This window comes from Anthonomus grandis, chromosome 2 (genome assembly GCF_022605725.1).
Source record: "Anthonomus grandis grandis chromosome 2, icAntGran1.3, whole genome shotgun sequence".
NCBI lineage: Eukaryota > Metazoa > Arthropoda > Insecta > Coleoptera > Curculionidae > Anthonomus > Anthonomus grandis.
In genome coordinates, this window is record NC_065547.1 from 38,368,783 (window position 1) to 38,386,441 (window position 17,659).

At 32.6% G+C, this 17,659-nt stretch overlaps 2 protein-coding genes across 4 annotated transcripts in view; one reads left to right on the forward strand and one right to left on the reverse strand.

Moving 5' to 3' along the window:
* Positions 1–1,509: 1,509 nt before the first annotated feature.
* LOC126746448 (UV excision repair protein RAD23 homolog B) overlaps positions 1,510–17,659 on the reverse strand; it is a 29,264-nt gene continuing 13,114 nt past the window's right edge. Inside the window, exons 5-7 of the mRNA XM_050454711.1 lie at positions 6,202–6,506; positions 1,940–2,144; positions 1,510–1,883 (exon numbers count right to left, since the gene is read on the reverse strand). Of these exons, the coding sequence (XP_050310668.1) occupies positions 1,812–1,883; positions 1,940–2,144; positions 6,202–6,506 (582 nt within the window). The 3' untranslated portion in view covers positions 1,510–1,811. The remainder of the gene's footprint in view (positions 1,884–1,939; positions 2,145–6,201; positions 6,507–17,659) is intronic.
* LOC126746458 (sepiapterin reductase) lies at positions 9,589–16,711 on the forward strand. 3 transcript variants are annotated; one of them, XM_050454731.1, is made up of 2 exons: positions 9,589–9,756; positions 15,841–16,711. In XM_050454731.1, exon 2 carries the CDS (start codon positions 15,849–15,851, stop codon positions 16,647–16,649), a length of 801 nt encoding a protein of 266 aa, XP_050310688.1. In that variant the 5' UTR covers positions 9,589–9,756; positions 15,841–15,848; the 3' UTR covers positions 16,650–16,711. The 3 variants fall into 3 exon arrangements, with proteins under 3 accessions (XP_050310688.1, XP_050310698.1, XP_050310679.1); XM_050454741.1 differs by lacking the exon at positions 9,589–9,756 and adding an exon at positions 9,903–10,090; XM_050454722.1 differs by lacking the exon at positions 9,589–9,756 and adding an exon at positions 14,823–15,026.

Below are 17,659 nucleotides of genomic sequence, written 5' to 3' on the forward strand. Positions count from 1 at the left end.
TAAGAATTCAAAGCAATCAATTTTATATAGAAGGAGTATTATTAACATGTTGGGAATAATTATTAACTCCAAGATACACAGTACTTTGTTGCGGTAACTGAGCGCAGGTTTAAAAAGTATCTTCTAAGCCATTCTAAGGTGAATGATAAGATTCTTATGTCAATCTTATTCAAGTTACAAAGAACTGTATCACAGATCTAACTACAGGGATAAAAGGTTCTTAGAGGTAAATATTTATCGGAATTAACGTAAATTATGTCGGAGGTTCCAATAGGTTAGTTTCACATGGTACAGTTTTGGGTTCCTTGCATTTCTCTCTGGATATTAAATTATTGACTGTAATTACACTGGCAAATAATATACTCCGAAAATTTTGTGGCTGAAACATAGGAAAGAAATTTTGTAAGAGGTCCATGCATACGTCTCATAATTTAAATTAAATTGAAAAATAGCTAAATATTTTTAAACCCACTAAATGTTGACAAATTTGTTCCTCGTTCAAACGTTCACACAAGAGTGATCCGATTTCCTGAGAGGATGACACTTCCTCGTCATTTGACTGCAATGTTTCAACATTATTTTACGTACAATGCCATTAAACTCTACAATAACCTACCAACTGAATTGTCTACTTTAGATCAGAAGTCATTTAAATCAAAGTTTAAGGAATTCTTTTACATTTAACCTTCAATCCGTAATTTAGGCCTTAAATTATTTATTTTATTTTTGGCAATTTCTTTAAATTTTATATTTAGCTATTTAATATTTATTTAAATTATTATATGGTTTTTTTTTTCGCATTTCTCCTTTAGATAATCACAAAAGTAAATAGGGCAATTTAATCAAGAAAAAGGGCTTTTTTCAATGAGAGTTAAAAAAAAGTGGCTTTCCATTTGAAAAAAAAAAAAGTTGGGGTTAATTTGGATCCCCCCTGTAGGTGAAAAAATACAAAAACTATCTTGAAATGTGAAAAAAAATAAACAAAAATCGACGGGTCTCGGGAATTTTGCGAGATAAATGTTGATTAGTTTTAACTGAATTTATTCCAGTTAAAGTCACCAGACTGTATATGTTAAAGACTGCAAGTTTTATAATCAAGAATAATAAAAGCGAAATTATAAGAGACAATTCTTCTGGTACTAGGTTCACTTACAGTTCTAAATTGCTCATTGCACACAGTGAGCAAATAAAAATATATTGGTCTCAAAGGCCTGTTACACGCTGGTTGAATATTTTAATATAACTAGCGGGAATTGATAGTTTACTTTTCTTTTATATAATTAGTATGTTTTATTTTTGTATATTATCCACACTTCTCATTTTTATACTCAAGAATGTCGTTCTGTACTCCGTGATATTTGTATTTTATTAGGATTAAATTACCTCATAGCAAGGCTTTGTCAACAATTCTATCCGCAGGCTGCAAAGAATAAAAAAATTAATCAAAAACATTTTTTTTAATTTTTTCTCAAATAAAGGATAGTTAAAGAAATAATAAAATGTCTTAGACCCATTTAAGATTAATGGCTATATTTTAGATCATTATAATAACTATATTACAAAGACAAACCCAACTGTAATAAGTAGATATACATATTTATTCTCTTTTTAAGCTAAAACCGTGAAATAGGCCTATATACAAATTAATCAGTGGGCGGGGGACCAACTTAATAAATAATCTACTGAAGGCCTAACCAAGACCTTTCGTAAACCGTACTCTATATGACAAACAAAAAGAGTAAATAATCATTAAAAAAAAATTACAACATGATGAAAAACCCATTTTTAAAGTATTTTGGTAAAGCGTACGTCTATTCGTCAAAATTCTGCGATAGTAAGAAGTTCGCCGCCAAGTTTTCGTTTTTTTCGCAAGCGAAATAGGCCTGAAAAAATTAATTTAATGAATGTATTTATTAATCAGTAAACCGATAGTGCCTACCTGAACCACCAAATGTTCGGGGAAACCCAACGCTTTCAACCTCTCGATGGCGTCTTTGTCCTGGGGTGTGACTTGGATGGGGATCGCCACGGGCCCGCCCCCACCGCCTCCTACCGCCGGCGGCATGCCGACAATCGGGGAAGCAGCGGCCCCCGTGGCCGGTGTTGCGGGTGCACCGGAACCTGGAGCAGGCTCGTTCAACATCCTGAAACAAATAATTAGAACAAGGCTGAATTGCTGAAAAGTTACACTATTAAAATATTTAAATGAGAGAGTGTTACTTAATGGTATGCCATCATTTGAAGGAGGCATGTTTGGACCCATTTTTCATACCACAAGATGGCTCACAATAATTGACTTAATCGTTCTTCAAAAGTTATCATTAACTTTTGCTATAGTCCATTTCTTAATCCGTAGGAGCACACGAAAGGGTCGATAGCCATAAAACGGTCGTAAACCATTGGCGTCCCACTTTTCAAGTACATTAAGACCTGAATGTTTTCATTTGTTGGGTTTATTTAATAGTGCAAGAAATAGGCCAATTTTAGCCATAAATTCTTTGAATTACTTAAGTACCTAATGAACAAGTTCTTTTTAACCCTTATAAGTAGATATTGTCTAGGTAGGTAAATATGGAGGTATAAGTATTATAGGTACCTAAATTGTGCAATCTTAAATGCAAACAGGTAGTTATATTTTATGGTATATAATGTAGATATATCTTAAAAACTTAATTTATTTGTCAGTATTGTTGCGCATTTGTTGTAAGAATGTCAAAGTTTAGCCCCGTAGTGTGTAAAGGTGTTTTAGATTTTAAAGCAAGGACTATAGTACTAAACGTACATGATGCACTTGTGCATCAAATGCCTCTAAGTACTGTTAGAAATCTAGTTTCTACATGTGCCAATATGACAGGCATAAGGAAAGCAACAATTTACAGACTTCTTAGTGACAGAAAAAGTGAAAACCGTGAGAACTTGCCTAAGAAGAGTGTAAAGAAAACTGCCGGTAGGAAGCCGATAGCAGTTGATAAGACAGCAAAGCATATCTTCAGGAGAACAGTACATTCATTTTATTTTAAGAATGAAATCCAATCAAATAAAATCAATATCCATAGTCGGGACGACACTGGCAACCCGTTTGTCATAAAAATTAACTCGAAACCATTGTTCTGAATTTTACGACCTATTGTATTTGAGACCATACAGGACTTGTCCACTTAAAATTGGTAAAAACATCCTGGTTTATCATTTTGTTACATGTAGAAAAATGGAAGACTCACCCTATATTTATGCTACTTCTGCATAAATAATGAGGCACTGTGCTCTCACCAAAAAGGAAATAGAGTATAATAGTAAAGTGCTTTGTGAATTAAAAGAAAGGCTGGTTTTTCTGTGCGAGAAAATGTATTTTCCGACAATAACAGTAGCTTTGAGTTTAACTCAGATCAAAACAATGTGTGTGGCAAACAAGATTGCTCAAAAACAAGAATGGAGTTAAAATATACAAGCTCTAAAGTGAGTGATCTTTGTAAATTAATCTGTCACCTAGAAGATAGAATTTTGGAACAAAAACAATTTATTTTAATGTTACAAATCATTAACAAATCCACAGATCAGTTACCATCAATGTCATCTAGTAATAATTCAATGAACAACAAAACCTATAAACCTATTGACACTCCACAGTTTACTTCGCATCAAATTAATTCGACAGCAAAGCAAAAGGCGACATCTGACAGCAATGAATGGGAGATGGCAAGATCATCAAGGCGAAACTTACGTCCTCGCCTGAACAGCCAAGGAACCTCGTCGACGCCAACGGGTGTCGTTCCTGCCAGTACTACTTCCAGCGAACCCAGCGTTAATCCCAAGCAACCAAAAGTCACGCTATCCCAAGTAAGCACCGCCGTTGAAAATGCAGTCATTCATACGGTTGCGAAGCGTTGCATGGATTTAGGTAATACGGGTAAATCTATTTCATCGTCTACCATTCGACGACGCCGCAAGCCCGTCGTGGGAACTAATACGAGCTCCGACGTTCAATCAATGCCTAAACTTAGGTATCTACATGTATAACGGCTTCATCCAAGTACATCTGCAGAGGGACTAGTAAACCTACTAAAAGTTACAGCACCTGAGATAGCTTTTAAATTTAAAGAACTGAATAAAACGGAGAGGGGAATATCTTTTATTGCATCATTTCCATTACACCAGGTTAATCAGGTTTATCTCCCATCAATTTGGCCTGTTGGAGCTTGTATTAACAGATATCGTTTTCCAAAGATTATTTCTGCTCGTAATGGGGAGGCACATTTTTCCAGGGAAGCCTCGCACCAAAGAAATACGTAAATTCTTCTATTGATAAAAATAATAGCGACAAAAATCGCCTATTAGTTTGTCATATTAACATTCGAAGTTAATATGACAAGAAAAGAAACAAAGAATTCGAAGAAATAAAGTATTAGAGCTTGAAAATGTCCTAAATTCAGTAAATCTTCCTCACGCAGTTTGTATTTCTGAAACCCGGTGTAATTCAAATAAATCTCAAGCTTTTTATGTAGATATAAATTTACTTTGTATTGAAGGTTATTTTTTAGCCTCTCACTTTTCATGCTTTGATATGAGAGGTGGGAGCGTTGCAATTTATATCCGCAAGGATCTCAGTTTTAATGAATGTGAAGTTTCCTTAGATTGTGTAGAAAAGACTATCGAATTTACGTTTTGTAATTTAAAAATTAATAATCAGAAATATCTTATTGGTTGTATATATCGATCACCCTCTTAGAGTATTGATAATTATGTAAATATTTTGGAGGGATTATTAAATGAAGTTATTAAGCCCACCAGTTTGGCTATTATATGTGGCGACTTTAATGTACATTTTTAAGATCCGCCCTGTAAAAATTCCTTAAAAATTTTAAATGTTTTCTCGAGTTTTGGGTTGCATAAAACTATTATTGATTATACAAGAATTATAGAGAATCAATTGAAATCTACTATTGACAATATATTTACATCTGTTAATAACGATGACATTTGCGCTCGCGTTGTACACTGTGATCTTTCCGATCACTTCATGCAGCTTATTTCAGTGATTTACAGCTTATTTCCAGAACCAGAGAGCGGCACATGCGGCAGTGGATAAACGAACCATGGAAGGTATGGCCCAATATAACAAATTTAAAAATAGCGATATCACAGTGACACCTCCTTGATTCCAAGCATAATTTTCCCGACAATAAAAGTAAAAAATTAGACTTGCTGGAGACAGTGGAAATTAGTAAAGCTTTTAAAAGCCCAGATCTTGTCCTATGTTAATGAAAGGTTTGAATTTGATGGCCACCTAGTGTTTAATAACCTTAAATAATTTTAGACTCTCAAATGATTGTTAGATTTCTGGAATGTATAAGTTGATTTAATTGTTTAGTTAAGATCTTTGTACATAGATTGTGCCACTTTATTGTAAGCTTTGCATATTTATATGTTAGGTGTTTTGTGTATGTTATGGTAAGTTTTTGTTGAATTTCCTTTCTTCGGGTTACATCCTCTTAATTATTATAGGTCTTATGATGCTCTAGTCGGGCGAAACATGTAACCTTTGCCGTTTTATTAAATGTTTCTGTGATGCTGTAGATTTTGTGTTTTTGTCTTTTATAAAAACGTATGACCAGCATCTTTCGGATAATGGATGACTTTTTCGAGTTTAATAAATAGTTTTAATTGTCATTAACTCTAAAAAATCCTATCGCCAATTTCTTCTAAATGTTCTATTATTGTTTCAATAAACATTTTTGAGTACACTGTACACATTGGACATTTCTAACAATACCCTCTTGAGACTTGTGCTAGCAAAAAAAAATTATCTTTCTATCTATTAAATACTGATGTTATTAGCATAAGAAAATCAAAAACATTAATTGCTGTAAGGATGTGTTAAAAATGTATTGCAAATATCCTTAATTAATAGTAAACAGAACTGAACATAAGACCATTGTTGTAGGTAAATCGTTATCTGCTCCGATAAACATAATTAAGTTGTTCTAAAACAAATTTAAAGTTTACAGCCTAGAGGTTTCAACAAAATTTTAAAATTATATTTGTATTCTTCGGGTAGCTTTAGGGTACAGTGTATAAAAACCATTAATTTAAGCCATAAGTTTAATTTAAACTAAATCGTTTTTGTCTTCCTACCTGACTGCTTAAAAACCATTAATTTAAGCCATAAGTTTAGTTGAAACTAAATCGTTTTTGTCTTCTTACCTGACAAACGATTCTTGGTTTTCGGAGATCAGTTGAAGCAATGCCGGGTTAGTTTGTCCGATTTGTTGTAAGATCGCGTTTAGTAGTTGCGGGTTTTGTTGGATCGCCTGTCGCATTTGCTGGAATTGCGGCTGGTTTCTTAAAAAAGCGAGCGGGTCCTCGGAATCCGATTGGCTTTGATCCACGCCGGACATATCGGTGGTAGGTTCGGTCACCTCCGAATCAAATATTTGTGGGATGCCCGTGATTAAATATTCTACCGCTCTGTCCGGATTGTTGAAGCTCGCCCTGAGAGCTGCTTCGACCTAAGACCGAAGTAATGTTTAATTAAACTATTGAGGGAAAGTCGGCTGAATCTATATTTACAATTTTTTTTATTGATACTATGTATTCAAATTCAAAAAAATGCTTTATTGTATAAAGAGTGTATTACACCCTCATTTACAAAGCTAGAAAAAAAAAGTACGTAAACTAAAATTGTCAAAATGATAAAACCAATATAAAAACAGACAAAAAAAATAAATAGAATCGATTTTCCAAGACAAACAAATATTACAATGATAATGATAAAATAATAAAACATAGTTGTTGGCAATAAAATAGTCAATATAACGCATAAATGCCATAGACAACAAAACAAGTATTTCATCACAGCCACCTTTATTTTTTATTCATTAAAATTATACATCTTAAACCAAATATATGTTATACACAATGGAGCATAGCTCTGTAAGTCTTGCATTTGGGACTACGTCCATGTTTACCTGCCGTGTTGAGAGTCAATGATTTATAAAGTTTAGATGTATTTTTGTTTTTTAGATAACTCTAACTATAGACAAACTAAATCTGGTTGACTGTTAACACTTCTGCATCTTTAGATAATTGGATTGAAGAGTACATCTTAATACATCAAGATGCAATAGTTAAGTATAGGCTCAACAGTAGCAGAATACACCATTTTTAGAGTTTTTACCTTCATAAACTTGCGCAACTGATAAAACTTTTAAATTAATTCCCTGATCTTGTTTGATGCATACTGAACATGCCTGCCATTTTAACTTAGAGTCCAGTATCACTCCAAGGTACTTGTATTCATCAACAGAAATAATTTCAAATTGGCATTGGCACTGAGCAGTATCTCGGCATTCATACTGATGAACTTTGTGACTTGGGATGAATTAGTCTTGTCAGCTGAAAAGTTCAGGAAAACTGACTTTCTGGCATTCAGTGTTAGACAGTGCTGATCAAACCAGGCTTTTATATGTTGAAGTGGAGTTTCGGCTTTTATTTTTGCTTCAAGCCAAGTCTTGCCTGTAACAATCAGTGCTGTGTCATCAGCAACACAAATTAACTGTCCCTGGTCCTCTTTAATTATTCCAAATAACCCATTTACATAAATTGTAAATAGTACAGGGCTAAGCACCGTCGCCTGTTGCACACCATATTCGACCAACTTGTATGTGCTCATTGAATTGTTGATTTTAACGCTTTGAGTTCCATTTCCTAGGAAAGACTGAAAAAGTTTCAGTACCCCACGTACACCAATTTGCTCTAATTTGTCAAGAAAAATATGACGTGTCACAGTATCAAACGCTTTCCCTAGAGCAAGAAAAGCTCCAATACATTTACTCCCCTGAACAAAACTTAGGTTTATATAATTTGTTAAACAGGCAACTTCAGTGGTAAACTTGTATTTAACAGTTACAACAGATTATGAACATTTTGAAATCTGTCATAAAAAACAGAAGGTACAGAGGTACCAAGTAAAATGCATTCATTTTATTACCAAATGCATTTTTTTTTTAACGAAATGAAAACTATAAAACCTTAACATACTGGAGGCTTGACTACTGATAATCATATTCAAGATCAATGACGTAACCTGTGACCTTTTCGAATAAAAATAGCTTTTTTCCAGGATAAGCTATCTAAAAACTTATTTTTTTGTCTTCATTATACGGGGTTTACAAATGGAAAGACCAAACAAAATCCTCAATAAATATTAGATTCCATGTACAACACAAGATAAACAAACATGAAACTGCTGAATCAAATATAAATGATGTTACTACATCCCTTAGAGGATAATCGAAGGAGAAGAAGCAATTTTGAAAGGCGGGTCAAAAAAACAAGTCTTGTTTTATTTTTACAGGTTTCTGACCCCTGTTCTTACAGAAGTATTATTTGAAATAGATTTGTTTAAACCAAAGTAATTTCTAAAAATAAAAAATTTAATAATTACGGCACTTAAATGGGTGGGATACACACTTTCTTATAATATAATAAAATGTTATTCAAAACTTTTTGATATTTGGAGGACAAGATTTAAAGTAGTTTTTTGATATTGCTTATTTGTGTTACTTTTGCCTGACATGTTTCTAACTATATAACACACTTGTTAGCGTAAAAATTTAGGATTATTTATATTAGACTGACAAAACTTTAACAATTTAATCAGACATCATATTGAACTCAAATAGCTAAGCTATTTAGAGAGCAAAATGTAAGGGTTTTTAGTACTTATTTATATTAATGCTGTATAACGCTCTATTGCCTTAAATTGTTTTAATTATTTTCAGTTTTTTTTTTAAACTTAAAAATCCAGCAGTATTTACTATTTCGAGTTGGATCCTCAAATTGACAAAGTCAAAATTAAATATTAAGAATTCCAAAAACAATTTACATTAAAAGAAAACCTTATGTGGTTTTAAAGATTTGAAAAAAATATTGACATCCATCATTTAATTTTCATTTATAATTAATTTTTTTGTAAAAGCACATTTTTCCTAAAAAAATTCTTTGTTTAGGGTTTTTTTTTAAATGGTGTTTCCTTATTCAGGCATCTTATTCCATGCCAAAATAAAATAAAATTTAACAAAAATGTTCTTAGAGAAGTATGTGTTCCACAAATTTATTTTTTTTTTAAATAAAAAAAAAACGTTTTTAAATTTCTTGCAAGAATCTTTAGAATCTATCTAGAAATATGATGTATTAGTAGTAATCCGACCCTGGAAAACAAAAATATCCAGTTGCCTATATGGATTAATTTTAAGGAAGCTTATCTACTAATCAACATATTAAAAATTCATACAATTATACAAAGTATTTTCATGAGCGTCCTTGAGAGGTTCATAACTACGTAGGAATGGTTACCAAAAGAAAAATTTATTAAAATTTTCCTTCTCTTTTCTTGAAACTATCTAAATTCAGGATATTGCCCACATACTATGTGATAATTAAAGACCGGCAAATAGTTCTGTATCCTACGATTTAATGCTAAAGTTACCATATTATGAATATCTAGACAAACATTAAATAAGTACACAAAGCAATAAACCAGATAAGGTAAAAATGCTTAAAAAGCACAGATTACAACGCGATAAGCACGTCCCTGCCTTCGCCAAAAGCGCTTCTGCAATAAAATCAGATCGGGAGCGAATCTTGCCATTAATAATTACTTTCGCCCAGCCTTAACCTTGACCAGCCAACATTGAAAATTACTAGCGAAACGAGCGAACAGTCGGTAAATATCAGGTCCAACGACAACATTTACAAGTAAGTAAGAACTACTGATAATTGTGTAAAATGAAATAACTTCGTGAATATTTAGGTTTTAATTGATAAGTGTTGACTATAAGTAGCACGTGTGTAAACGTTTAAAACAATAAATTTTAACCTATAGGTTTGTTTGTAACTGTAAAAATATTTTGGATTGGGAACACAACAGTGTCCGTTAAATTGAGTTTTATATAAAATCAATAAACTACCAAAAGAGTAAAACTTTTAAAAAAGATGGCGTGACTAAGCATATTGAAATCAATATCAAACCACTTGTGACCTCATTAGTTTCGTATTAAGAGCAGACCGGGATAATTGTTGCATTTGTTAAGTGAGTTAGCTTAAAAATCATATATTATTAGAATAGTGAGTTTTAAACAACATTTTTATACCTAAAACAGATTCTTTAAATATTATTTATTAAAATAACAGTTTTTTAGGTTAATAAGCATTATACAGGAGCTTTTAGGTTATGCAAGGAATATCGAGATTAAATCTTCATAAAATTTGAACAATTTTGCCACCAGAGGCCATATCACTCAGTTTGAAATCCCATGAGAGGAAAATATTATGTATATAGTGTCTATGTTGAACAATGCAAATACAGTCTTTTATCTTGTTCGAATTATGAGTCCAAGAACTTAAATATTTTCTCTAACTTTTTGCGAAGTATTCATAGTTACATTTTTATTCTGGTTTGGCTTGTTTCTGGTGTGTGCTTGTGAGTTGGGTCTCAGGAATGCTAGATACGTTTATTATGCCCTAGTCGAATCTTATCTACGATATGGCATTTGCTTCTGGGATTCCTGCAGCGAGACTCTTTTTCAAACGCTTTTTATTCTTTTATTCTAGATTTATGTGTGGTTTAAATTGTTTTCAATCTTGCAGTTTTTGTTTCAGTGTCAAAAATATTAATACAACCATCTTTGTTTATTTTAGAAACCTTTGATGTTTTTTGATCCACTCTAAATTTAATACAGTTAGTATTCAATTTAATAGCTACTAATTATCCTAATTTTACGAGAAGTTCTCATATTGTACCTTTGCCTGTACCTCAATATTAACAAAGAATTCTTTAATTTCTTCTAGATTAATTTTTTTACCATCATCCTTCTTTGATTTGCAAAAGGTTTGTTAAAACAATAAAGCTTTTTTCTATTAGGTTCTGAATAAGAAAATCTTCTCTTTTTGAATTAGAAAATTATGTAAGTCCTGAGTAAATTTAAGGTTTAAGACCATAGATTTTAATACTTTACCAAAGTTCGGAATTTTTTTGGATTCCTTAGACTTTTCAAGCTTTTGACAAAGAATTTTTAGATTCTAACGAATAAAACTGAAAAAACAAATAAAATCAAAATGTTATAAAATTTCTGGATATCTTTAACAATTTTAATCTTTTACAAGAGTTAGAGTACCATAATCTAATTTAATTCAAGCTAGTCAAAGCTAGAAATATTTAAAGTTTACAAATATTATCAGAATATTTTGGGTTGGATTGTGACCCACTGGATGGGTATTCAATTAATTGATATTTAAATTTAAAAAAAGGCATTTCACGGGGTTAATCATACTATTGTAATTCAGAAATTGGAAGCTGGTGGTATTGACGGTAGTATGTTGATGTGGATTGTGGATGTAGTATGTTTGTGGATGACATTTCTAAGTGTTTCCTCTACTCAAGATTTCTTTGTTTCGCTGATGATCTTAAGTGCCTTCTTATGTCTATCTTATCCCTTCATGACTGTTGCCGACTGCAGACTGATTTGGAGAGGCTGGAGCTGTGGTGTAAATATAATGGCATGAAACTGAATACATCTAAGTACCATTTTCTCTGTTTCTCAAAAAAGAAAAACAATTTGATTAACTCCCCGTTGAGTGGAATGCCCTCTATTATGGTTACAATTGATCGCTCCCTATCCTTTGTGGAACACATTTATAAAATGATATCCAAGGCTCTAAGGATATTAGGATTTGTGAAATGTTGTACTATTGATTTAATTGATTCTTTTATCTGTGAGACATTGACATTGTTTCTTAATTAGACCTATTATTGAGTACTGTTCCTCTGTATGGAATCCCGCTTATACTTGTCACATTCACAAAATTGAACAGGTACAAAGAAAGTGTTTACGTTTTATGGCTTTTAAGTTTGATATCGAAACTCATTAAAAGTTATCTAACAAATCGCTCTCAGTATGTTGTCATAAATGGAGTAAAGTCTTCTTGTACAACCATAACTTCAGGAGTACCGCAAGGTTCTCATTTGGGACCGATTTTGTTCTCAATTTTTTTAAATGTCACTGGTCAATGTTTCTCTACCTGTAAATATCTTGCACATGCAGATGACCTAAAAATCTTTAGAACAATTAAGAAGGTATCAGATTTTCGTGCCCTGCAATCTGATCTTGCAAATTTTGAAAGGTACTGTACCTTAAATAAATTATTTATTAATCCAGAAAAATGTCATTCTATACTTTTTAGCAGAAAACCATCTCAGACACAAAACAAATGTGATGTCTATCTCGGGGGCACTATCTTGAAGTATGTAGAGTTTATTAAGGATTTAGGTGTGACGTTGGATTTCAGACTGCTCTTCGACGTTTATATAGAAAACATTGTTCAGAAAGCTCTAAAAAATCTCGGTTTTATATCTCGAATTACAAAGGGTTTTAGTAATCTAACATCATTAATATTACTATATAATGCACTCGTTAAACCTGCTATAGAATATGCGACAGTGCCTTGGAATCCGATGTATCACAAATATATTGAGCAAATTGAAAGAGTTCAATGCAAGTTTGTAAATATAGTAAATTTCCGCTTTAATAGACAGACATTTTTTACTTACTATGATAGCTTAAAGTTTTATGGTATGAAGCCCTTAGAGAGTCGTAGAAACAATTCTGATTTAATACTGATTTAAAAAATTTTTAATAATTTAATAGATTGCCCTTTCTGTCTGGAAAATTTACATATCAACGTTAATCCTTATATTTTGCGTAATAGATCGACCTTTAGCATCTCAAGATATTCTTCAAACTATTTGTCTAACTCTCCATTGTTCAGATGCGCCCGTAGTTTTAATAATTTTAAAGAAACTAATTTGAATAATGATATATTTTTCTCCAGTATGGCTTCATTTTAGCGATACTTAAGAAATTCTACCTAATTTCGCAAAGAACGATAAATATTGTCCTTTTTTTCCCTATTGTCATTATTCATATGTATATATGGTTCTTTATTGTTTATAAGAGATACTATTAAATAAGTTAGTTAGGTTTATATTGCTTGGTATATTTGTTAGGTTTGGTGAAAATGTAATGTTTGGCAAAGCGCTTACTTGTATTTAAATTCATAAGATACTTTGTGCTTTCCTGTTATTGGATTGCTTAGTCTATCTGTAGGAGAGCCTTGCACTTAAATAAATAAATAAATATTATGGGTCTGGAAGGTTTTCATTATGACTGTGGAACTCTTCATGATCTTTTCTCTGCCCACTCTGAGGGCTAGAAGGGATCAAATCAATTTAAAATGTTTTTTAAACTCTCTAGTATAGTCCTCTACTATTGGCTTCCATAGAACTTACTGTTTCAACAAAGAAAACGCGATATGTGCAAACGTGTAATCAACTTTAAAGGGGCACTAATCAGGACTTAAAGTCATTCCTCTAAATTAGCGAATTTTCTTCCAATAGATAGTGAACACTCCAGGATGCCTTACAAGTCATTTGGGAGTTTGATTAGAAGTGTTCTTTGAAAAATATTGATTTAGTAGATATTCAGTTTTGGTAAATATAATGTATTGTGATTCTACTGTTAGGCATGTGATAAACATTATTTTTGTATTTTATAGCTTAAGTTTTAAGTGCTCTGTAATATTATTAATGTAGGTACTTTGTCTGGTGTTTGCTCCAAATTTATAATTTAATAGGCAAGTTTTGTGAATAAATAAATAAATACATAAACTATCGATAGAGGAAAATCCTTAAGAAAGATGGACATATTAATATCAATATGAAACCAACGTGACCTCATTAGTCTTGTAAATATATAGATATTCAAAGAAAAAAATATACTAAATAAAATACCACTTCAAGAAACTTTATGGCTAAAATCTTCCCATTTTATTTTTGTTCTTGAATAAATGTTTTTTTAAAACAATAAGTATTAAAGTATTATTACTTGTAGGTTATGCAAAGAATTATTAAGTGTTAGCAAAGGAAGAGAGCAATCTCAATAGAAGGAAAAAATTATATAACTCTGAAACACTAACAGAATTGGAAATAACCTCATTCTTTAGAAACAAGTCTTGCCTTAGGGCATTGCCAATTTTGGGATCAGTAATTTGAAAATGTAATAGTTCAGATATATTCTGGAAATCTTAGTGCTCTGAAGATTTTTAGAGTAAGAGTGCCTGGGAAAAAGAGCATACAAGCAGCAAAATGTAATTCTCGAGATTTCAACAATGTTAGGTTGTGAACAACATTCGAGCTGCTCAATAAATTTATTTTTATGTAAAATGAACACCTATCTAAAAGACTTAATAAAGTTAATCTAAAAGACTTAATAAACTAATAATTTTAAGTAGATTATAATTGACATATATTGGAAGGCATATGTGATTTTAAGAAAAATTACTAATATCAAAGATATTAGTAAAAAAAGTGGACAATGTGACTATTATTTGTTTTTCACACATTAATCATTTATATATGTCCAAAAATCTCAAATTACAATGTATTTAGGCCAAGACAATTACCAAATACAAAGCAAAAGATATATAAGATCACACAAAGATGAAAAGTGCCGCAACGTTTATTTTAATAATCACCCCTAAATTCAAACAAAATGAATACCTAAATAGGTTAAAGCTGGTTAAAACTAACAAATTACAACAGTTAAACAATAAAACATACAACAGCATTTCATAAAATGGTTCATCATAGTGTAACACATCTGATTGTGGAATAATAGAAAGCCTAAAGAAACTGATTCATGAACATGACGTCTTTTTATTTTGGAGATGTCATTTTGGACATATTTCAATAAAACATCATATTTTTCAGTTGTCAGACAAAATAAGACCACTTATGCACTTGTATATGAGATTTGATGCTAAGTATGGCTTTTTTAGGAACCTTGCAATACACACAATAAAAAATTTCAAAAATATAACAAAAAATTCCGCTAAGCAAGATCAAATGTTTAAGCACTCATGGTTTCAGAAAAATTTGAAAATTTATCTAGACGTAGGACGGTCAAAAACTAGTGAGTTTTTTTTCTACAAATCAATATTTAATTCGTCCTTAAACATAACGAAATAAACAGGTTCAGGTATCTACATAATTTTACATAGTGCTTAAATATATTTTTGTATCAAATGAAAACAAGTAATTTCACATCTAATCAAATACTACTTCAAAACTCTCTTAGTTTTTGAAACTATTTTCAATTGTATGATACTTGGAATTTAATATTTTTTCAAATATTTTGTAGCCTGAAAATTTTCCACAATTTACATCATTTTGGAATCCTCTCTGAAACCCGAGGTTTTAAATGGCACGAAAATTATTAAAAAGTTTTTAAAATGTTCCTGAATAATTTAGTAATTCTCTACTTGATCTTAAAATTAATCTAAAAATATCTTTATGAGAGGTTGAAATATTAAAACTTAAGAAAGACATGTTTAAAAAAAGTTTCAAAACTGCCAAAGCTTTAGAAACCCAAAAATTACACTCCTCGGTTTTAAAACTTGTGAAAAAATAGTGTTCTATGTATCTTATTGCTTCCAAGATCCCAATGGATAAATGTGGAACTCCCTGTATATGATTTAAGGAAACACTTGCGTATATGTTACCTTATCCCGAACTGTTTCAGTCTTTAAAAAAAAGTACGAAAACCTTCAACGACTTTAGATAGGTGTACCAATGTTTAAGAACCAACCTACCCCTTTGCAAGAAATCTCCTTCCTTCATTCACCAACATTCCATGTTTAATTTAAAGAAACCTCATCCACAAACTCTTTTTTCCTTTACCAACACAATCACCAAAATTTTAATGATATGTATGTTTTCTCTTCCAGGCTCAACCATGCCAAGCCCTCTTGCAGTAAATTTCTCAAAAAAATCTGTAGTGGTCATAACAGGAGCCTCCAAAGGCATTGGACAAACTATCGCAACAGAGATCTCCTCTCGCCTCAATCAAAATTCCATTTTAGTCCTTTTAGCGAGAGACAACAATGGTCTGGACGAAACTAAGAAACGTATCGCCGAAATCGATAAGTCTTTAACAGTATTAACCTACAGCTTGGACTTATCAAAACCCGATCAGGAATCATACAATTCAATTTTTAACGAAATTCTTGAAACTATTGACACCAAAGATATAGAGTTTGGTTACATATTCCACAATGCTGGCCACATAGGCACTTTGAAAGAAACCACTGAACTGACAGATTTGGCACAATGGAGACAATACTATGACTTAAACCTCTTCTCTGCGGTGCTTTTAAATAGTGTTTTTATCAAAAAACTGCGTCCTATAGCGCCACAACTGGTGGTCGTTAATATAACATCATTGGTAGGACGAATGCCTTTTGCTAACCTTGCCATGTACGGGTCAGGAAAAGCTTCCCGTGAAATCTTTTTTAAAGTACTGGCTGTGGAACAGCCGAAGGTTACAGTACTGAACTACTCACCTGGGCCAGTATTAACAGATATGTTTAATACAATTTGTGATTCTGCGGAGGATCCCGAGTTGAAGAAAAATTTTCAGGAGACAAGGGAGAAGAGCGTGCTAACTACGGACCAAACTGTTACTAAGCTGCTAACCATCTTGGAGCAAGGGGATTACAAAAGTGGAGATACTATTGATTATTTTGATAGAATTTAATTAGGATTAAGTAGAAGTATTATTAAAAAAAATGAAAATATAAAGTTTAAAGATTTAAATAAGCTTGTATTTATTCCCTTCTTCAAAAGTGGAGATCTTTCAAACAATACCTTTTTTACACACATTATCAAAAATAGTGGATCTATTTGTTAAAAATAAGGTGCTTTTTCTGGTGATTGTGCTGCTGTGGTATTTTGAGACCTGTCAAAAGAGTATAATTGTGTGAGGCCTGGTATATTACCAAGCAAGTTAGAGGCCTTTGGATTTAGGGAAATCCAAGACCAACAAGAAAAGTGCAACCTTTCAGGGCCAAAACTCCAGTGAAATGAAAACTAATATAGGCGTTGCTCAAGGATCAGTATTAGTAGTAGTAAGGGTGGGGGAGCTAGAGCTCAGCAAGTAGGCCTGAGCAGTCCCTTTTCGCCAACCCCAGAATCACCCACCCCTACGCCTCCACTCTCAATGCGCGGTCTTCACTGAGTCGGCCCGTCCTTTTAATAAAGGCTTGCACGTTGTCCCAGTCCAGATCTTTAAGATCTTCCCGCTGGAGTGTCGTTGCTCCGAAAATTTTCGTGTGGGCTTTCTCTTATACTTTAGACTGTTGTGCCCGGTCAGGATTCCCACCAAGTCTTTGATACTTTGTCGGGTCTTTGTTAGTAGTCGCCTTGCTTTAGAGCCGTCATGGTCTGGTATCATTTCCTTCGCCTGCATTTACATCCTTCTGTCCTTCTCCAATTCTTCCTTGTTTTTTTTCCCAGGCCCAATTATTAAGTGCCTGGGAGATTTGTTTTTTGCTAAGACCGAGACAAGGTTCGGTGCCTACGAAGGGGTTAACGGAACCTTGTCTTGCCAGTTCGTCGGCCCGCTCATTGCCCTTAACACCTTGATGTCCTGGGATCCACCTCAGTCTCACTTCTTTGTGTGCTGCAAGCCTTTCCAATGCGTCTCTGCATTCCTGGACTAGCGCTGAGCTGGCCCTGAGTTTCTGAATCGCCTTGAGGGCAGCTTGA